Source organism: Sporobolomyces koalae (genome assembly GCF_050403365.1).
Source record: "Sporobolomyces koalae JCM15063 DNA, S_koalae_JCM15063T_v1_ctg7, whole genome shotgun sequence".
Lineage (NCBI taxonomy): Eukaryota > Fungi > Basidiomycota > Microbotryomycetes > Sporidiobolales > Sporidiobolaceae > Sporobolomyces > Sporobolomyces koalae.
Window position 1 is genome coordinate 489,323 of NW_027481764.1, and position 19,973 is coordinate 509,295.

At 56.9% G+C, this 19,973-nt stretch overlaps 10 protein-coding genes across 10 annotated transcripts; 5 read left to right on the forward strand and 5 right to left on the reverse strand.

Moving 5' to 3' along the window:
- Window positions 1-473: 473 nt before the first annotated feature.
- Window positions 474-1,843, forward strand: RRP1 (Rrp1p; the record flags this gene model as incomplete). Its single annotated transcript, XM_076677257.1, has 5 exons — window positions 474-603; window positions 672-863; window positions 925-1,120; window positions 1,186-1,317; window positions 1,375-1,843. 5 exons carry the CDS (start codon window positions 474-476, stop codon window positions 1,841-1,843), a joined length of 1,119 nt encoding a protein of 372 aa, XP_076535776.1.
- Window positions 1,844-2,018: 175 nt separating this feature from the next.
- On the reverse strand, window positions 2,019-2,686 carry TLG1 (Tlg1p; the record flags this gene model as incomplete). The annotated part of the gene is made up of 4 exons (XM_076677258.1): window positions 2,019-2,095; window positions 2,160-2,254; window positions 2,318-2,424; window positions 2,486-2,686. 4 exons carry the CDS (start codon window positions 2,684-2,686, stop codon window positions 2,019-2,021), a joined length of 480 nt encoding a protein of 159 aa, XP_076535777.1.
- Window positions 2,687-2,715: 29 nt separating this feature from the next.
- On the reverse strand, window positions 2,716-6,260 carry PDE1 (3',5'-cyclic-nucleotide phosphodiesterase PDE1; the record flags this gene model as incomplete). Its single annotated transcript, XM_076677259.1, has 10 exons — window positions 2,716-3,052; window positions 3,127-3,148; window positions 3,977-4,690; window positions 4,765-4,909; window positions 4,989-5,092; window positions 5,154-5,356; window positions 5,414-5,614; window positions 5,683-5,848; window positions 5,927-6,020; window positions 6,126-6,260. The coding sequence occupies 10 exons, from the start codon at window positions 6,258-6,260 to the stop codon at window positions 2,716-2,718; spliced, it is 2,121 nt and encodes a 706-aa protein (XP_076535778.1).
- A 206-nt stretch (window positions 6,261-6,466) lies between these two features.
- On the forward strand, window positions 6,467-7,827 carry JCM15063_004216 (uncharacterized protein; the record flags this gene model as incomplete). Its single annotated transcript, XM_076677260.1, has 6 exons — window positions 6,467-6,509; window positions 6,603-6,938; window positions 7,032-7,163; window positions 7,228-7,322; window positions 7,388-7,558; window positions 7,618-7,827. 6 exons carry the CDS (start codon window positions 6,467-6,469, stop codon window positions 7,825-7,827), a joined length of 987 nt encoding a protein of 328 aa, XP_076535779.1.
- Window positions 7,828-7,931: 104 nt separating this feature from the next.
- JCM15063_004217 (uncharacterized protein) lies at window positions 7,932-9,812 on the reverse strand (the record flags this gene model as incomplete). Its single annotated transcript, XM_076677261.1, has 3 exons — window positions 7,932-8,190; window positions 8,245-8,669; window positions 8,733-9,812. 3 exons carry the CDS (start codon window positions 9,810-9,812, stop codon window positions 7,932-7,934), a joined length of 1,764 nt encoding a protein of 587 aa, XP_076535780.1.
- Window positions 9,813-10,268: 456 nt separating this feature from the next.
- On the reverse strand, window positions 10,269-12,412 carry DUS1 (tRNA dihydrouridine synthase; the record flags this gene model as incomplete). The annotated part of the gene is made up of 5 exons (XM_076677262.1): window positions 10,269-10,705; window positions 10,768-10,981; window positions 11,054-11,754; window positions 11,822-12,146; window positions 12,218-12,412. The coding sequence occupies 5 exons, from the start codon at window positions 12,410-12,412 to the stop codon at window positions 10,269-10,271; spliced, it is 1,872 nt and encodes a 623-aa protein (XP_076535781.1).
- Window positions 12,413-12,753: 341 nt separating this feature from the next.
- Window positions 12,754-14,353, forward strand: JCM15063_004219 (NIPSNAP family protein; the record flags this gene model as incomplete). Its single annotated transcript, XM_076677263.1, has 8 exons — window positions 12,754-13,032; window positions 13,215-13,236; window positions 13,314-13,454; window positions 13,549-13,676; window positions 13,746-13,861; window positions 13,961-14,119; window positions 14,187-14,205; window positions 14,285-14,353. 8 exons carry the CDS (start codon window positions 12,754-12,756, stop codon window positions 14,351-14,353), a joined length of 933 nt encoding a protein of 310 aa, XP_076535782.1.
- A 206-nt stretch (window positions 14,354-14,559) lies between these two features.
- JCM15063_004220 (uncharacterized protein) lies at window positions 14,560-17,133 on the forward strand (the record flags this gene model as incomplete). The annotated part of the gene is made up of 13 exons (XM_076677264.1): window positions 14,560-14,822; window positions 14,883-15,005; window positions 15,072-15,099; window positions 15,168-15,267; window positions 15,330-15,438; window positions 15,504-15,545; window positions 15,622-15,644; window positions 15,745-16,149; window positions 16,218-16,246; window positions 16,333-16,473; window positions 16,576-16,694; window positions 16,752-16,934; window positions 17,004-17,133. The coding sequence occupies 13 exons, from the start codon at window positions 14,560-14,562 to the stop codon at window positions 17,131-17,133; spliced, it is 1,695 nt and encodes a 564-aa protein (XP_076535783.1).
- Window positions 17,134-17,443: 310 nt separating this feature from the next.
- Window positions 17,444-18,790, forward strand: JCM15063_004221 (hydroxymethylglutaryl-CoA lyase; the record flags this gene model as incomplete). Its single annotated transcript, XM_076677265.1, has 5 exons — window positions 17,444-17,475; window positions 17,536-17,710; window positions 17,770-18,270; window positions 18,340-18,396; window positions 18,470-18,790. The coding sequence occupies 5 exons, from the start codon at window positions 17,444-17,446 to the stop codon at window positions 18,788-18,790; spliced, it is 1,086 nt and encodes a 361-aa protein (XP_076535784.1).
- Window positions 18,791-18,957: 167 nt separating this feature from the next.
- JCM15063_004222 (v-SNARE domain-containing protein) lies at window positions 18,958-19,915 on the reverse strand (the record flags this gene model as incomplete). The annotated part of the gene is made up of 5 exons (XM_076677266.1): window positions 18,958-18,988; window positions 19,051-19,107; window positions 19,178-19,626; window positions 19,697-19,755; window positions 19,822-19,915. The coding sequence occupies 5 exons, from the start codon at window positions 19,913-19,915 to the stop codon at window positions 18,958-18,960; spliced, it is 690 nt and encodes a 229-aa protein (XP_076535785.1).
- Between the last annotated feature and the right edge of the window lie 58 nt (window positions 19,916-19,973).

Genomic DNA, 19,973 nt, shown 5'->3' on the forward strand with positions numbered 1-19,973 from the left:
TCGAGGTTGCAAAAGATACAGGATCGCCTCGTACCCTGCTACGCTCAAGGACCTAGAGGCTAGGGCTCCTCCAGCTGTTTCGTCTCTCTCTTGCTCTTTGTTGTTCCAACCGCGCATGAAATTTCTTCCGCTGCACTGCAATCCGTTCTCCGCCTTACTGCGCTTGCGTAGAGCGAGTTCTGACTCTAGTTCCGGCAAAGTCTACGAAATGATGCTTGGCTTGTTCTCCAATAGGCCGAGAAAGCGAGCCTATCGAGGGATCTTGCCAACTCCTGAAAAGTGTTGTCTACGGCACTAGCAGGCTAATGATCAGACATTCCGCTGCCTAAGGGCTGAAGCATATCGAGTGCAACGGTATCATGATCACAATATTAATAATCTGAATCCGAATTTCGATCACTCTTTCAACCGTGTCCCTGGTCGCTCAACAACCACATCAGACCATTCGACCAGCACCGAGTCCGCTTTAGACAATGCCTACGCGACCCGCACCTTCTGCGTCCGATGAAGGCAGGAGTCCTCCGCCCTCGAAAAAGATCAAACGAACTTCTTCGACTTCTCACCAGAGCGGTGTGCCGCCTCTGGGCAAGTTCCTCGCTTCCAGTGCGTATGCATCGCTCATGTCAATGCCGTGAGAGTGGCCGCTGACTGACAGTCGCTGGCGGTGGCAGGTGAGAAGCCGATCAGAGACAAGGCTGTCGCTTCTCTGACCAAGTTCCTCTCGGCGGGCAAGCTGCCCCTGAAGGAGGGTCAAGACGCAGAGCTCCTCGCGGTCGGAGACTTGGACTGGGACAAGGAGTGGCACCCGGATTCGCGGTTGGAATCGCTCGAGATGGCCAAACTCTGGAAAGGCATCTACTACTGTCAGTCGAAATGTTGACACAAGGCCGAGCGCGGTCTCGTATGCTCACGACAAGCTTCTAGGTTTCTGGATGTCGGACAAACCGTTGGTGCAACAAGCGCTCGCGCAAACACTTGCCGATCTCACACTGGTAGTCAGGCCCAAGAGTGCCAAACCGGAGAAAAACGGCCGTGTCGAGCGAGTCAAGAGCACCCTGTGCTTCTTGAAAGCGTTCTGGGCTACCGTCTGCCGCGAATGGGTTGGCTTGGACCGGCTGAGGTATGTCCTGGCGCCTGTGCGCCTCGATCGCGCTGTGCGACGAGCTGACAGATGTCGCACCTCAGGATCGACAAATTCTACATGCTCATCAGGAGATTCGTCGAAGTTGGCTTCAGGTTCCTCGAGCGAGAGGACTGGGACGAACGTGCCATCGAGCTTTACAACGATGTTCTCACCGGTCCCGGTGGTCCTTTGCAGTATGTCTACCACTGCATATTCTATTGCTCAAGCTGACTCTTCCTCCCCTAATCCAGCGTGGAATCTCCGAAGACTCCCCACTCTTTGACCTTCCATCTCTCCGATATCTTCCTCGACGAACTCGAGCGAGTGTCAGGAACTCTTACCTCGGCCGATCGGCCTGTTCCTCTCGTTGCGCTCCTTCAGCCTTACATGCACACTCTCACGGTTGCGCCGTCCGCACCCATCTTCGACCGCTTGGTCGAGCAGCTCTTCAAGCCTCTCCTGACTGCATTCTTCCCGCCACCTTCGAAACCTCAACCGAGACGGCGCAAGAAGGACGGACCGCCCCCACCTCGACCGCAATATCCTTCTATTTTGGAGCACTGTCAAGAGGGCGAAGCGGTGGAAGCCGATGTGGGCACGCAGGTCGCGAAACAAATTTTAACAAGCTTGTTCGCTGTTGGAGGCAAGCCCGAGGTCGACGAGCACAACAGGAGGAAGATTTATCAATTCGTGGCAGAGTGGGAGGTTGACCTCGATTAGGGTTTGTGTGCAACGACCTTTTACCACCAAGCGGCGTCTAAATGAGTCTCAAAGGCACGTTACTATGACGCGAGGATGTCGCGCACCACGCGTCCGACACTGAGGCTGCGCTAGGAATTGACCAGCATGTCTAAAGAAGGGCCTCCTTTGCGAGAATCTGTGTTTGCCTTGTCGTTCAGGTGAACAGAATGATAAACAAAAGGAGGCATAGTACAAGGATGAGCGCGAGAATGAACCAGCTTGAAGGCGATGCTGATGCAGTCTGATTATTGATTAGCGAGGCAAGACATGCTGAGAGATCTGAGATTCGCCGTACCCGAGTTGTCCCTGAGGAATCTATCCATCTGTCTCTGCGCTTTTGCCAGCCGAGACGAGATCGAGTCTGCTTGCTGGTCTAACTCGTCGAGCAAGCTGACCGAAGGAGGCCATCAGCTTCAGGGTCAAGCTGCGAGCAAAGCTTGAGCATAGACGCACGCATTTTGCTCGCCAACCTCGGTTCCAATCACTCTCGCTTGCTCGCGGAGCAATCCGACCGTACCGGCAATGTCTGTCAGAGTCCTATCTTGTTGTTCCATCAGGAGCTGACGGTCAAGACGCGGTCAGTCTGTGTTCCGAACCAGAGAGCAGTAAAATGCTACCGACTGATTGATGTTGTTGCTCAAATTCTGCATCTGGATCTCGGTCCCGTTCGTCTGAGTCGATCGAGGGCCGATCGATGGGAGCGCTTGCTGTAGGCGTCCGAGCCGTGCCGGAAGCAGCGGGGAGATAGCGAGATCGGTATGCTTCCTGCATAGCATTAGGAATCGTCGGCTCGTCTTCGTCCCCAATTGAAGGAGGACTCATGTGCTGCAGGACTTACGGGTGAAGGCGACCTACTCGAATTGGAGGGGAGTTGTCTCCATATTGTCTGGTGCCTCATGCGGATTCAGGTGCGTCGCGCCGTGTGAGAAAGATTTCGAGAAGCGCACGGTGATTTCATCCCGCACGCGATTCACAAACTCTCTCCGTCTCCTGACTTCGCTCGTCTCGATGCTCAGCCGCCGTGCGACTCCGGTCTCCTCTACCGCCTGCACGGTTTCCTCCAACTCCTGCACATCGGGATTGATGGCTTGAAGTGCTGCTCTGAGCTCTGCGAGGGTCCAGTCGTCTGGGGTGGTTTTGTAGGCTCGATGCAGTGATTCTATCGCCTGAAGCGCAACCTGCACCTCTCTGGTGGTCGCGAGCGAACACGGACGGGTCAGAAGCCTTCAAGCGGACAGTTACGAGGGAGAATGCAGACTGACGCCTTGACCTGATAGAACGGATCTGTGTCCATGATCTATCGCGGGTCGTCAGTTTGTCCTGCTCGTTGTGTGTAAGATTTGGAGGAGGCCTGGCGCTGTCCGAGGTGAGTGGGAGACGCGGGAAGTGGGGGCCAAAGTCGCTCGCTCTGCTACCGCTGTTGAAGGTGGAAACGCGTATTCAGCGGCAAATTGGAGCTTGGCGGGACGAAAGCGGTCTTGATGGGGGACTGAGGGTCATCTCGAAGTTGACTTGAACCGCAGCTTCGAGCGATCGACGGTGCACGTCTAACTTCAACCGCAATCCGGCCTTGTCCGCGCTCTGCAAATCTCAGCATGAAGGTAGTCGTGACCTGTGCTTCAGACTTCTTCAAGGGTGCGATATTTGCGCTATCCTTCACCTGCTCAGGAATGTCTGACCAAATACGACATTTGCCAGTTGTTTGCTGCCTATCATTACCTCTGCTTGTGTTCGAGGAGATGGACTGGTTCATATGCTGTACTCGAGGTCCTCAAGCGGGAGACACAGCGCGACCCAAAGACTGCCATCTTTTCAACCTAACTAGACGCTTCGCTCAGTCCCGTTCCCTTTCTCATTCTATCCGTTCCTCTTTCACCGTCTCTCGCTTTACGCTTGAAGAGCTAACGTCTGCTACATAGCGCGCCTTGCGAACCATCGGGATTGATTGCACCACAGTGACCTTTCAAGAATGGTCCTGTCAATTTGCGCCACGACGAGGAACGGACCAACTAGGCGAGGCATGGCGTACACTTCGAGGACCCGCTCGCCGTCTTGAAGTGCTATTCAGAATACTGTTTCGGCTCACCGGAATCAGCTGCCGGCAGCACGTACCAGTCGATCGAACGAGCGAGAGAAAGTGGCGCTCACTCAGGCGCATCCCTTGGCGTGCAATGACAAACTCGACTCCCGTACACGCGTCGTCCTCGAGTTCGTACAGTTCCCGCTCTATCCGCTCATGTACAGTCTCCTCGACGGTTTCGACCTCTAGTGACACAATGTCCTGATCGTCAGGTTGCAATGAAAGCTGGTCATCTTGCTGCAGTTCTTGCTCCACGCTTAGCAGCGCAGACGCATCTGTTGAGCTCGCTCGCGACTTCGAAGCTGGCGCAGAGCCGAATTTAAAGCCGCCTGGCGTGGATTTCCGCCTGCCGTGATCGATTCCCTCATGCGGGTCGAACGGATTCAGCAGGATCGAGCCTGACAGCTTTCTGGAGGGCGTCGCGAAGGATGTTCTGGAAGCCGAAGAGTAATGTATCGGAGTCGGGAAGAGAGAGCTGCGTCTCGAGCCGACTCCGGACGACGGATGTGGAGATGACGAAGGAAAGGAGAACTGGGAGAGTTGGACTGAGGGTCTTCGCAAGGGAACCGTGGCAATTGGTGGTGACATTGATAGGGGTGATTTGGTTGTGCCGAGATCGGACGTCGTCTTAGCAGAAGCTTTGATTGAATCGATTTCGAGCGGCTGTGGACGCGGTTTTGCCTCGACAGGGTTCCGCTTGTTGGACTCCGGCGTGAAAATATCGTCTTTGATATGCTGGATCACAACTATTCATCCGGACGAGTAGTCAAGTGACTTCTGCGCAATAGTTCGGCTCTTTGACGAGACAGGTAGTGCTCACCATGAACGCCACTGAGCGGATGCTCGATCGCGCCAAGGCCCCGCTTCGCCCTCTCCGCGACAACGCATTGCGCCAAAACTTTCAATTCCTCGAGCACGAAAGGCGGCGACAGGTGACCAAAAAGCTTGTCCTCGGGTTGCGAGGACTGTTCGAATGCAAAAGTAAATTCAGTACCTGGCTTGATCGAGCTTTTAGACGGTTCTCAAGTTGTATGCACGCCTTACAGGGTAGCTGCATTCGAGAAAGATGACCCCGAGTTTCTCATCAACGATTTTGGAGGCTGCGGCTTCCCAGACCGGAAGGCATCTCGGGTGACATGAGATGGAATCTGTAAATGGAGTCAGGCGCATATCCGGCGCAGCATGAACATCTCATTCTGAGAGGCTTACCGGGTTCGACATCTCCGAAGAAGAGAAATTCTGAACCGGACTCTTCGTTGCGCACGAAGAATGCAGTCGACAGATACGCCGCTTCACTCTCGGGAGAAGACTTAGACGGATCGGTTCCGTGAGAGATCGGCAGGGCGGTCATAGTGAGCTGCTTTGACAATCGGAACGCAGGAAGAGAGCCACGCGCATCCGGCGAGTCAATGCTGGAGAATCAATAATCTCAGCTTGCGCAAGACCAAAGTCAGCCGAAGGAGACTCACGGTCTCCAGATGTAGGCCTTGCCTCTAGTCGAGTCGGCATCTCGCGTGCCGAGATTTGGCCATACACTAAAGTCCATAATGCCCTCGAGGATCTTGATCGTGCTTGGCAATCCGAAGACGTCTTTCGCAGCCGTACAGGCAGCTGAAGATATGACGAGGCCGGAGACATGGTCGAGATGGGCGTGGGTGATGGAGAATGACCTGTTGATCATCGAGAGTGAGCTCGTGCGACGGCGGAACGACGACAAGGTGCAGCTCTATCGGCCCACTTTATCATTTCCCAGATCTTGCCTGCACTCTTACCGCTGTAGTCTCTCGGGAGCCGCGTTGTATCCCTCGTCTCGCCCTCATCAACACCGATTCCGAGACCAAAGCCCTCGAAAGAATGTGAACTAGCTTCAACAAGGGCTGCGATTGCGCCGATTGTAGAGCCGCCTGAGCCCACAGGAGGATCGAGCCGGTTTCAAGGGTCAGGCCTGAGGACGACTTTGGGAGGGTTGTTTCGGGACGGACCTTCAAGGGCAACGCAGCCGTCCTGCCAGCTGTCAGATTTTGCCTTGACAAGATAACACGACAGGTTTGTTTCTATTGGGCCTCCACCACAACCCTGCAACGGAATCAGGACAAGTGAGCGATCGAGGCTCTCGATGTAGCACGAAGAGCGTGCGCTCGACGCTTTGCGAATCCGAGACCGACGTCGAGACGAGCGTACCAGAACAAGCAGATCGAAGCCTGCGGCGCGGCGTGGCGAGCTCAAATCGAGCGGACCCGCGCGGACCTGCGCGCAATCGCCGTGGCGACAGGCGCACCGTGTGGGGGAGCTGCTGATGGCCTCGTTCGGCGCCATGCGGGGAATTTGGCGACTCGCAGATAGTCCTGCTGCAGTTCGGGGCGACGAAAGATGCACAGGCTGCTGCTAGGAGAGGTGGGCAACTGAGACGCGAGGGTATTTGGAACCCGTATCGTATACATTACGTACAAGATTAACCCGGATGCGCAGCGGTGCTTCTTGCAGCTCGTCTCCGGCACAGTTCAGCTTCCCGCCCACAGACTATGCCAGTCGAACTTCTGCCATTCCCACCAAGCTACTGCGTCGGTAAGCGCAAGCGCACTTTAGCTCGAAGTCCTCACCCCGCCGGCTATATAACGTTCGTGCACGACTGACGCCGTCTCGAACCCGAACTCTGAGTCGGAGCGTACCGACTCTGTACCGACCGCAATTTGCACAAGCCGTTGTGGGAACAGTCGCGCCGATCGATCAAACGGGCGCTCCTGATCTGCCTGCCGCTCGCGCTCCTCTCGCTCCCGGTCACCAGGCTTTACGTGGTCTATGTTCTCTCGCGCTCGCCACTCTCGCCGAGGAACATTCACGACGCAGCGCTGCTCGGGGTCAGCCCGGTCCAGTACACAACTTGGATGCTCGTGTTGGGGCAGATCACGCTCGTGCTCGAATGGCTGCTCAAGCGCGAGCTCGGCAAGAGCCGCACTCAAGTCTACGAGTGGACCGTGCAGAGCAGAGGCAAACGTGAGTCACTCGAGAGTAGTTCCGCCGCGCGTCTATCCGCTGCGACCGCTCGCCAACTCGCACGACCTTGATTTTTGCACGCTGTTTTCGCAGCCGCCAGCTTTTGGCAACCTTACGTCGAAGAGTGGAGCAAACCCCCCTTCGAGCGCGCCAAGCGGAGCTCGCAGCGACAACCGTTCTACAGGAAACTCGCGTCCCCGCTCTTCCGCATGTTTGTCTTGAGAGGTAAGCTGCTGCTCGATGGACTGGACCTGCCGTGCGAGGCTGACTCCGCCCGGCTCGCCTCGAGTTCTTCTCACCCCGCTGTCGTTTGTCCCGGGACTCGCGCTGTGCGTCATGAGCTCGATCCGGTCTCTCACGCTCGCACGACAGCTGCACGAGCCCGTATGGTTTGTTCCCGCTTGACGCGCAATTAGCAGCAACACTGACAGAAACATGGATTCGAACAGTACTTCAAGGCAAAGAGGATGACCCCGAACGAGATCGACCTGTGGGTCGTCGAACGACAGAATGAATACAGGACATTCGGCTTCGCTGCGAGCGTCTTTGAGCGCGCCCCGCTGTTGGGGCCAATTTTCTCGATCTCGAATCGCATCGGAGCAGCCATGTATGCCCATGATGTGAGTATTTCGCGCCTTGCTCTAGTCTGATACGACCTTACAATGCTTCCTTCCCGCAGCTCGAGAAGCGACAACACGAATTCTCCTCCGGGTCGCTTCGACCGACCAGAGAGTACGTCTCGAAAACGGCGAAGATTGCCGAATTACAGGCAGAGTCTGGCATTCCGGAAGAGATCGTGCACGGTGTCGGAGGTTATCCTGCGGTGAAGGGTCCCGTCAGAATAGCCGCAGACGGGCACGAAGTCGGGAAGCCCGGATCTAGCGAATAGTTTGATACATCAACTACATAAGCGCCAGCTCTGCCTCACGGACTAAAACTGCCAGGAACGTCACGTTCTCACATCTCGTAGATTGCGGTTCAAGCGGTCCCTCTTCATTCCATCGCCCGATCGCTTTGCGCTACCGCCGTCTTGGTCGGCTCATGCGCGGTAGAGCTCTGTGTGCTCGTGTGCGTACTCGCTTTTCCGCCACTGCGCCCGAGTTGCTTCGCAACCAGCTCGCCTTCCTCTACGTCGCTCTCGGCCGAATGGTCGTCCATATCTACGCCTTTGGCCGACTGAGCATTAGGCACAACCTCTTGCTGTTGTGAAGGACGCAGAGACGCAACAGACTCCTGGCCTCTGCGAATTGCTCTGTTGCGCACGCGATCAGTTTCGAGTGGCGATACGGAAGAGCGAAGAACTCACTGTTTGAGTAATTCGCATTCATTCTTGATCCTCTGGACCGCCTTGTTCAAATCTCCTAGTCCCGAAGCCTGATGGAAAGTCGTATCCTCCAAGTGGTTCGAAGCCTGCTCTACTTGGGCGACTCGCTTGTATACATGACTCAACCGATCTCGGACGAGCACCGGAACGTCCTCGACAGGGGTGCCGGAGTACAGTGCGGGAAGTTCGGGATCGAGAACGAGCGAAATGCCAGAGGCTTCATCCCTGTTCCGGTGGTCAACACAGAGGAAATCGTAGAAACCGCGGAGCAGATTCGATTCGAGCTCGGTGATGCTGTGGATTCGGGAGACTTGGCTCGAGAGCTGATCGAGCGCTTTTGATAATTGTCCAGGATGCGTAGGGGAAGATGAAGCCGGAAGATCGTAAGCGGCAAGCTGCCCACTGAGCTGCCATGACTCAGCGAGCATAAGCTTACTGTCCCAGATTGATGGGCGCGACACGCGACTCACTTTTTCGTGAAGCGCGATGTACTCGTTTCGAGCGTTGTCCAGCTTCCTGGAATGAGCTGCGATCAGGCTTTCGAGCTCTGTCATCTTCGCTCGATCCCTGGTGCCATCGTCCGATTCTTCCCTCTTTCGCTTGCCCAGGCCGTTCTCAGTCTCCTGAACCCTTCCTTTAATTGACGCCATCTCTTTCTTGAGGCTCGCAAACTCTCCGTCCTTTGATCCCATCGCGGCAGGAATAGTCGCACCGCCGTTCTGAAGCGCGTTCGTCGAGACACCGGTGGACAGGTCTGTTGATGCAGCTCGGATCCTCGGCCTCGGGTCAACGGTCCGCTCCTCGAGTTTTCGGAGTCGTTCTCCGAAGCTTTTTTCCTGATCAGCAGTTTCCTGGCGTGCCTTCTTCAAATCGGCGTGCGTGCGCGACAATTTGCTCTCAAGGCTCTTGATGCGCGAGAGTGCCTCGCTCAGAGCAATAGTGTTACCGGAGTCAACGTGCGGAACTGGGGCGGGGGCGCCATTTACGCTCGAGCTGGAAGACGCAGAGTTGGGATCGTTCGGTTGTAGGGTAGAGTTGAGGATTTTTTTCGCTGGGTGTGCTCTGCGAGCAAGGGATTCCGGGTCGATTTTCGAGATTGACAGTGTGAGCAGTTGACCCATCTCGTCGACTACCGAATCCATCAGTTTCTCGCGCGTCTTCCGATCCTGGTCGCTGAGCTGCTTCATGCTGGTGAACCAGGCTTTACTGAGCTCGTCCGCTTCTTCCCGCGGAACATCGCCCCAGTCGAAGGGCCCTGTACCACCATCGGCGGCGTGTTCGAGTGTGCGGGACTGGTGTCTGAACAGCTGGAGAAGCCGAGGGATGAATGCTTCCAGTCTCGATCTCAGCTCCTGATCGAGCGACGATGCGCGAGGCTGATATAAGGACGGATGTGCTCCGATGGGCCGAGGTGGCGGAGGAATTGCCACGCTGGACGCGTTCGTGGGCTGTGGTCCAGGATGAGCGATAGCCGCCGCGGATGTTGAAGCGGGGACGAGGAGATGTTGCGAGCCAGCGCCTGGCGCTTTTGGTCGGCCTATGGACGACATCTGAACGCTCCCGTAGGCGTAGGTCAAGCTCCACAGTCGCAGGAGCTTCGAAGGTATCGAAAGGTATCGAAGCCGGGCAATTGCAAACACAATGTATGCAAGTACGTTGGCTTCTTCCCTGCTCCTTTAGGCCTCAAGCTTCAAGCCCGACAACTCGAGTTCGCTCATGCAGATTCGATCCTCTCAGTCTCGTCGTCTGTATCATCTTAGGGTTGTGGTAATGATAGAACCCGCATTCAATATTGACATTGATCAGGTCTCTAACTATCCGACTCGCCAACGAAGCTTACTTGGTAGCAGATCCCGACCCAGACTGGGCCACAGCATACGAATGGCTGCTAGCAAGACGCCGGCAAGACGATTTCGCGTGACGACATTGTGCACTTTGTTGTCTCGACTTTGAACAGGCGCAATCGCGGGGCCGGATGCAGTCCTTGCTAGAAACTCGACCTGCGCTCATGTGACTTGACGCTCGCTTTTCTTTGCCTTCGCCGACGCCCTCTCCAGGCGCCTCCGCTCCGCTGCTTCTTGATCCCTGATCTCGTATGCTTTCGCCTTGGCCAAGCTCCTCTCCTTCCTGCGTTGCTTGTTTGCCTGCATCTCCTGTCGGCGTTCTCGTTCCTTGCGCTCCTTGTCCTCGTGGAACTCGCACGCGAAATCGTGCCCGTCTTGCTCGCGCCGACGCAGGGTCGCGCAGCACACCTTGCAAGCCAGGTTTGCGCATTTCGAAGAACCAAAGTTCGTGCAGGGAGACGGCAGTGCTGGCGGATCCGCCGGGATCTTCGGGAAGACGGGTGTGGGTCGAGTCGAGTGATTCGCGCACATCGGGTTCGCCTGCGCATCGCCGTTCTCCGAACCAACTGTTTCTGTCGCAAGTTTCGAACGTTTGGCATCTTGAACGCTTGCACGATCAGTTGGGAGCGGTACGCGACCGAAAGTTCTTTGAAGAACTTACCGAGCACCGGTTCCTCCATTTCAGCTCGCTTGCGTTTGGCGTCCGCATCTACATTTTTTAAAGCGGTCTCTTCCTGTTCATTCTCGGGATTGCTGACCCGGAGGTAAGGCTGGCAATGGGAGTACGGAACGATGCCGGAATAGAGCGTGTCGACTTCCGTTTGAGAGAGCGGCCGGTACGATCCGAGTGGCAAGAGCGAAGTCGCGAGATCCGCCTGTAGATGTCAAGTCGTCCTCAGTACGAGGCCGAGGCTGTCGGGCGAGCTTCCCTATCGAAAGAGACTCACCTTGATGAGCTGCGTGAACTCTTCGACCCACTCGACGTACTCCTGAACGATCTCACGATACTCGAGCCCTCTCTGTCCGGCTCGGCCCAGTTTCTCCCGCATGTCGGTGTGTTGGTCAACGGCCCAGACAGGTCGGAACATCTTGTATAGGTGAGCCTTGATGGCCGAAGTCGAAGTTTGCGTACCATTCGGGATCGTGAGCACAATCGCGAGGTATTGCGCGGCGAGATACGGCGCTGGTGCATACGCCGCTTGCAAGATATCCCACGTTCCTTCGAGCTGTTTGTCACACTCTTCGATCGCGCCCCGCATCTCGGGCGACAGCTTTGACAAGTATTCTCGGCCTTGTCGACCGTTTGCCGGGTTGAATAGCATTGGGTTGTAGAGGTTCCCCTCGGCACTCATAAGGCCGTTCGCGCCGGTCTCTTCTAAGCACGGCGTGAGCTGCTGAGATCCAGGTACACCACCGTTTGCCAAGACCGGGATCTTGGGTTGTATGAGCTGAACGACTTGGCGAATCTTGTCCCACGAGGCGAACCCGGTCAGCTGACCCTTCATCTCTCGCGTCCGACCGTGCAGGGTGAGGATCTGCGCGCCCGAGGAGAAGACATGTGCAGCATAGGAAAGCGTCTTGGACAGGGTTGGGAAGCAGCGGATCTTGGCGGTAACGGGAATCGCCAAATTCTTGTGAAGATGCGAGACTGCGATGATTCGTGATCTGTGCGTCAGCTGTGCGAGACGCCAGCGAAACAGTCAGGGAAGCCTCACTCATCGACCTAATCAGATCCCATTCCTCCATGAGGAACGCTCCATACCTCCCCCGCTTCGCAATGCCCTGAGGACATCCCAGGTTCAGATCGACGGCATCACACCTGCCTTGCAGTTTCCTGGCACTCTCGAGCCACTGGTCCTTGTCATTCGCGCAAAACTGGACGATGAGCGGTCGGTCGTAGGGAGCAACGCCTTCGATCGAGTCGGGCGTGAGATCGAACATCTCGTGCTGATACTTTGGCTGGGTCGAGAAGAGAGCCGCGTGAAACATGGGAGTGTAGCACAAGTTGGCGCCATACAGTCGCGACAAGCAACGCCAGGCCTGCGCGCGAAGGTGGAATGAAAATCAGCGTCGCGGGCCGAGGGCAAGATAGAGGGGCGCGGCGCACTCACAAGCTCACTCTGGTCAACCATAGGCGCGACGACATATTTCGGTTCACCCATGTCCCTCCACAGGTCAAAGCCACCGAGCTTGGCGAGGTCGGTCGACGGTGGGTCGGCTAACTCGGCCGTCGATATGAGCGACGGCTCGTCCTGAGCCACCTCGGCTGCGTGAGCGCCGAATGCGGCTGCCTGCGTGGAAGACATGGCGCGGCGGCTGAAACGCTGAAGAGAAACAGGCGTCCGGAGGTCACGAGCAGCGGCAGCTGGCAGGCGGCACGAGCGGAGCAGCCGATAGCTAGGCGCAAACGCGCAGTGCTGAATGATGCTCTGAGGCGAACGCCGAGACGGGCGGGAAGATCGCTCACGCGGCGAATGCTTGCGCAGGAGCGAGAGATGAAAGTTTTTACTCAGGGGCGGGCTCAGATTCTCAGTGTCTTTCGCGCGCGTGCAATGTCTCTCGCTTTTCCCCCGCGCTCCGCTGTCGAGCCCCACTCTCTTGCACACTATCATCTTTTTGCCTTCTCAGCTTGTTCCGATCGCAGGAGATGACTCGCTCGCACGCACTCCTCTCACTCGCTCGCCCACTTGTCTCGCCTAGCGCCGGCCTGTCCTCTGTGACCGCGGCGGGTCTGGCTCGACCTGCGCTCGCAGCCTCACCCTTGCTCACTCATCTGCCAGTGCCTTGCGCAACCCAGCAGTCGAGGTCCATTGTCAACACGCCTCAACTCGGCGCAGTCAAAGACGCCATCTCGGCGGTGCTCCATGGCAGTTCCGAGGCGAGGGAGGAAGCGGGCACCCAGCACTCGAGGTTGGTAGGACGGCATGTACGTTTGTTCATCCCTCACATACGGTCTCAGCGAAGGCACTGCACGGAACGAGGTCTTTGGCCTGCATGCAAGCGGCGAGGACCGGGGACATGCCTAGAAGTGGGGGCATCGTCGAACAGGACCATTGAGGCCGTTGAGTCGCTTCCGGATCGTCTGAACTGACCGCTCTTGCCCGACAGAAATACGTGTACGAGTTTCAGAGTGAGCTCAGGTGCCTCGGCGAGTCCGCGGGACGGCACTGACCTCACCTTCCCCACTTGCTCGTCGCGACCTGCCAGAGCACAAGGTCCTGCCTCACCACGTCGAGCAGTACAAGGAGTTGATCGCAGACTACTACAAAGGCATTCACAACTCGTCCGAGTTTGACGCAAGATTGACCGGAAGCTGGGAGGTCGTGGTGGGCGAGGTTGATTCGTTCGGTTCGTTGAGTTCCCCGTTCTGTTCGTGAGCCGAGGCTACCACGTCCAGGTCATAGACTGACGACACTTGTGCTTCCTCGTTGGGGCGAAAAAGTTCACGTTTTCGAGTATGATGGCATGCCAGGGTTCGAACAGACCAAGCACGCGATCCGCGAGAGCAAGGGGCACCTGACCTTCTTCAACAAGGAGATTCTGCCCTTGATCCAGAGCAGGACCAGCCAAGTGAGTCGAGCTGCGCCTGTCCTGGCTCGCTCCGTCCTGGTCCGCTCATCGAAAGGCTTCTCTTCGCAGCTCAATACCGAGTTCAAATTCTGGCAAGTGTCGCCACCGGCGGAGAAGGGAGGCATTTATGAGCTGAGGACCTACGATATCAAGCCTGGAGCGCTCTTGGAGTGGGAACACGAATGGCAAGTCAAAAGTTATCCTTTTGGCTGCAGTTCGCCTCTGCGCTTCTTGTGAAGTCGGTTGTCCTGACGAGTGGCTCGCGCTCTATCCGAACGAAACAGGAGGGTCGGACTCGAGGCCCGACTCGCTTCGGGCCACTACCCGGTCGGAGCGTGGTTCTCGCAGGTCGGCAAACTCCACCAGGTTCATCACCTGTGGCAGTACCAGTCAATGGAGGCGCGTCGGATCAAGCGTGAGCAGAGCTGGCAGATCGATGGCTGGTGAGTCTTTCTCTGCCTGCCGGACACTGGCGAGAGAGGCTGACGTTTTGCGAGGCTCGTGCATCAGGTCGGGGACTGTTTCCAAAGTACGTATACAGCCCATACAAAGGTAGAGCCAGCAGCATTGGACGCACTGACCTTGCTCCTTGCTTGACATTGCGACAGACTGTCCGCCTGACGAAGCAAATGCAGACCAACATTCTGCGACCGCTGCCTTTCAGTCCTCTCCGTTGAAAACTCGATTCTGTCGCTTGTATGAGTCTGTCTGTGGCGCTGTGAGCAGATGTGTATATGCTCGTGTGTGGTTGTCAGTGCAATGTCACGAAAATATCAAGCGGGTTGCCGGCGAAGTGGGGAAACGAGAACATCCGAACCGTGTCTGCGCCGGCGGCTCTCTTCACTTCGTTGAGCACACACTCCCACTTCACCGCGCAACTACGATGACACGCATGTTCCGACTACCCTCACTAGCTCGTGCAGTCACTACATCTGCTCGCACAGCGCCCTCGGTGCGGCCCCCACAGCTCATGCCTCGGATCGCTTCAGTGGTCGACACCACGTCGTTCGAGTTCAAGGCGCGTCAGGAAGATATGCACGTACTCGAGAGCGATCTCAAGAAGCGCCTGGAGCGGGTGTACCAGGGTGGAGGCGCGAAGGCGCGCGAACGCGCAAAAGGCAAGGGCAAGCTCCTTGCGAGGGAGAGGTAGGCTCGAATCCGCCCACGAAAGAGCCTCAACGTGCTCACATACTTGCTGCTCTACAGGATTGACGAGCTACTCGACCCGTTCTCGCCGTTCCTCGAATTGTCTCCGCTAGCTGCAGAGGAAATGTACGAGGGCAAGGTGCCCGGCGCCGGGATTGTCACCGGCATAGGGCGGGTCAACGGGCAAGTCACTCGGTTGAATACATGTTCTCCGGCGCAGAACTGATCAGCGCGGCCGTGTGACCACAGGACTCAAGTCATTATTGTCGCGAACGACGTAAGCTTGAGCTCGACCATTGCATACAGGGGCGAGCCTTCCTGACGTTGGCCCTCTGATTGTGACAGGCTACGGTTAAAGGCGGTTCGTATCATCCCATCACAGTCAAGAAGCATCTCCGCGCGCAGGAGATCGCGCAACAGAACAAGCTGCCTTGCGTGTACCTCGGTGAGCTAGACGAAATGGCCCCCAGTCGTAGCGGCAAACTCACGCTGAGATTATCAACGTAGTCGAGTCCGGTGGAGCAGCTCTGCCATTCCAGAAAGATGTGTTCCCCGACAAAGAGCATTTTGGCAGAATCTTCTACAATATGGCGCGCATGAGCGCGGAAGGCATCCCGTAGGTGACGCCTCCACCACCAAGGTACGAAGTACACATTCAGCTGACAAGCCCATACCTAACAGTCAGCTTGCTGTCGTGCACGGAATTTCTGTTGCAGGCGGAGCGTGAGTCTTTGCATACCTCCGACGACGCCGAAACTGTGATGCTTTCAGGACTAACTCTATCGCACGACACTCGTAGTTATGTTCCAGCGATGGCCGATGGCAAGTCTTCACTCTGGACTAGCCTGCCTTGAACCGGCCGCGTCGATATGGGCCGTGGCCTGACCGAAAGCACGTTTGTGCCTTGACTTTGAATTTGCAGAAAACATCATCGTTGCGAAAGCCGGAACCATCTTCTTGGCTGGACCACCACTCGTCAAAGCCGCGCTGGGCGAAGTAGTGGACTCGGAGACTCTGGGAGGAGGCGACATGCATGCCCGAGAGTCCGGAGTGGTCGATCATCTAGCGGTGTCGGACTCGCATGCTCTCGCCATCGCTCGCACATCAGTAGCTACCCTTGCCGCCGCCGCAAATCACCGCACAAGAGAACAATCAGACGTGGTAGATTTTGACGAACCGATCTACGACCCGAAGGAACTAGGTGGCGTCACGGGCACGAACCTGAAGAAGAGCTGGGACATGCGCGAGGTCATCGCGAGAACTGTCGACGGCAGTCAATTCGCAGAGTGGAAAGCAGAATGGGGTGACACGGTCGTCACCGGCTTCGGTGAGTAGCTGACAGTCGCGTTCGTCAAGCGATCGCACTGATCGGGCTGGGCACTGTTTTGACTGCAGCGAAAGTCCACGGACATTCAGTCGGGATCGTGAGTGTCCTGACCTCTGAAACTCTGACGACGGCATGTTGCCCGACACAGTCCAAGCTCCGAGCTTACATACGTCCTGTCAATAGATTGCGAACAATGGCATCCTGCTGTCTCCATCAGCTCAGAAAGCCACTCAGTTCATCCAGCTGTGCGAGCAACGAGGCGTCCCGATTGTCTTCCTCGTAAACATTTCTGGCTTCATGGTTGGTACAGCGGCAGAGAAAGGCGTGAGTCTTTGCTGCCAGACTTTTCGACTGGGACCATTTATGCCATTGGCAAGCAGCACGTGAGATGCTGAGGGAGAATGAACTGACTTGTCACCTTTCCAGGGCATCGCCAAGAACGGCGCCAAACTCGTCCGCGCGGTCGCCGCGACTTCCTGTCCCAAGATCACGATTCTCGTCGGCGGATCGTACGGCGCAGGCAACTATGGCATGGCTGGACGAGCGTACGCTGCTTGCTTTCACGATCCGTGCTTCGTTCCTGACGCTACTCCTCGCCTCAGATACTCGCCTCATTTCCTCTTCACCTGGCCATCATCTCGCGTTTCCGTCATGGGGGGAGACCAGCTTCAGTCTGTCATGCAGACGGTATCCTCGAAGCGCACAAAGGCCGAAGAGGAGCAAACTTTGAAGCTCAAGGGGCAGATCGAGAAGGAGAGTGAGGCAATCTTTGGCACAGCACGATTGTAAGTCGGATTTCTTGGGAATGTCCGCTGCTCCGCCTGGCTGACACGAGTGACCCTTTGACGTGCTAGGTGGGACGATGGTATCATCATGCCCCATCAGACAAGGGACGTACTGGGGCTCACTCTCGGCGTTGTCACCAAGAGCTGGAACCCTCGCGAGCGCGAGAACACAGGCAATTTCGGCGTTTTTAGGATGTAGATAACCTTATGTAGTTGAACTCGGTGAAGCAGTGATACGCGGTTTTGGAATGCTCGCTGGTATACAGACGGAATCGCAAGTTCTGAAAGACAGGTTGGCAGAATAAGGGTCAAGGCGGCATTTGATTGCTCCGTCAAGCCCAAAACTGCTTCGCTCCTGCTCATTCACCCATGATCGAAAGGTCTCCCCGCGGGCGCTCTACACCCGAGGAAAGACAGGGGCCGTGATTTCGGACAGCCGGTCCCCGCTCCCCTCTCCGGTCCGTTGTGATCCTTCTTCGCGATCTTCCGACAGCGTCAACCCGTCACACATGTCACTGATCATACGGACACTCTCCACCCAGTCTTGCGCAAAAGCTCGCCCGCGCTGCCACCCAAACAGCTTTCTTCCCCACCTGCACAGATCGCTCTCGTCCAGTCTGCGAGGACCGGTCAAGATTGTCGAAGTCGGCCCTCGAGATGGACTGCAGAACGAGAAACGGCTGCTTCAGACTGAGCTCAAAGCAGAGCTCGTCGACAGGCTGGTGCAGGCGGGCTGTCGCGCTGTCGAAGCAGGTAGCTTTGTCGCGCCGAAATGGGTCTGTTCTTTCATCACGTCTACCCTGCGCCATGGAATTGACAGTCACTCGTACATCAGGTACCCCAAATGGCCTCGACTCCTGAGCTTCTCACTTCGTTGACACTGTCCCAACTGCGGGAAGCGCATCCTGACCTGTCCCTCCCGGTCCTCGTTCCCAACTCGCGGGGACTTGACACTCTCTTTCAGCTGCTTGACGCGCACCCTTCTGCCGCAATCCCGCTCACGGACGAAATTGCGGTCTTTGTCGGGTGCACAGACGGGTTTTCGCGCGCGAATCTAAACTGCACCGTATCGGAATCGCTCGCGCGGCTCCCCGCTATCATCGAACGGGCGCACGAGAGGCAGTTGAAAGTGCGCGCGTACGTCTCAACCGTGCTAGGGTGTCCATTCGACGGGCGGGTCGATCCGAGTGCTCCGGCCGGCGTCGCACAGGAGTTGCTCGACATGGGAGCGTACGAAGTGAGCCTCGGAGATACGATTGGTGTCGGAGTTCCTGCAGGGTGGGAAGCGTTGGTGAACGCATGCGAGAAGCGAGGGATCGCCCCAGACAGGCTAGCGGTACGCTCTCTGCACGATCCCGGTTCGTGTAGACACTTGGGGGCTATTTGACTGAGCCTTTTCGAACAGGCTCACTGCCACGACACTTACGGCACTGCTCTCGCTTCAGTGCTGCACTGTGTCAAGGTAGGTACTCACCGGAACTGGAGGCATTGCCAGATATGCTGATTTATGCACGTGGGACTGTCGCTCGAATCAGACTCTCGGCATCTCGACGATCGACTCGTCGATCTCGGCGCTCGGTGGATGTCCCTACTCTCCCAACTCGACAGGCAATGTCTCGACGGAGGACGTGCTCTATATGCTTTCCTGCTCCGGCATTCCGACAACTCTCATTTCGAACCCGCTCGACTCGGAAGAGCTGGTAAGCTCGAGCGAGACTTTTGCGATGCTATGTCAGACAGGAGAGTGGATCTCGAAGGAGCTGGGGAGAGAGAACGGTAGCCGGGTAGGTAAAGCATGGCGCGGCAGGAAGGATCGCATCGAGAAAGCGAAGGCGCAAGCGAGCGTTGCGACGTAGCCAGAGCTACCGTGCAATTGAGCGCCTCTCTTGACCAACGACATCTTACATGGAAAAGGACGCTGTCCAACATTGACAACATATTGAGGGACAACGAAGCAACGGATATAGCAGACAACACGGGGAACCGCGACCGAAGAACATGGAAGAGATACAGACAGGACGGGTCATGCCAACTTGCGCCACAGTATGAGGGCACTGTCAGAGCATCGTGGTCAGCCTCGGGCGGACGCGCACCAGAGAACGCACAGTCAACTCACATGAGGGTCACGAGCACCACAATGAAGATGACGATGGTGATCCTTTGGCGATACGCTCTGATTGATGTCCGGAGAGAGAGTTCGTCAGTGGGCGGCAGAGATTGGGCGCGCCAAGACGGTAGCTCACGTTCTGATCATCTTGGTGATGGTCCTGCTGGCACGGCTCACGCTGACGTCTGCCTCCTCGAGGCTCTCGTTTGCGCCCTGCAGCTGGATCCGCTGCCCGACGAGGCTGTTCAACACGCCCTGTCCGATCTCCTCGTTCTCTGCCGCGAGCCGGTGTGCGTTGTCGAGGCGGTTCGAGGTAGTGTTCAGGCTCTGGGTCGAGTGGAGCAGCCTCTGCCGCTGCTGCTGGTGGGACGTGCCCAGAAGGGATCCGTATTGGTCGTCTTCATCGTCCGAGGCGCCGAGGTCGTACGCGGCATGATCCGGCCGAGTCGAGAGCAGGAGGTCGCGGTCGGAGACGGTTTCGAGGTGCCCGAGTTGAGACCGCCAGCTCTTGAGCTGCGTCTTGGCGGCACGAGCGAGGACTGCATGTTTCGGGTTCCCTTTCGAGGACAGCTGCAGCTGCTCGATCTGCGAGGGCAGAGAAGAGGGTGATTCAGCGCGCGACGACGTGGGGCGAGCTGGACCCGCTGCGACGCACGATCTCGTCGGCTTCGTCGAGGTCCCGATAGGTGCGTCTAACGGCAGCTTTGCGTTCCTCTATCGCACGGGAAGGGGTCAGCGCAAGTTCGATGGAAACGGCTGCGATGAGATGAGACTGTTCACCTCCTCGCAGTTTCGGCAGCTCCTGGTCTAGCTTGGTGGTAATCGACTTTTGGATGGCCAGGTACTCGCGGTGGTACGAGTCGAACGCGTCCATCTCGAGCTGCGAGCGAGAGACAAGCGATGACGAAATCGATTAGCGATGCGCGTGCAGT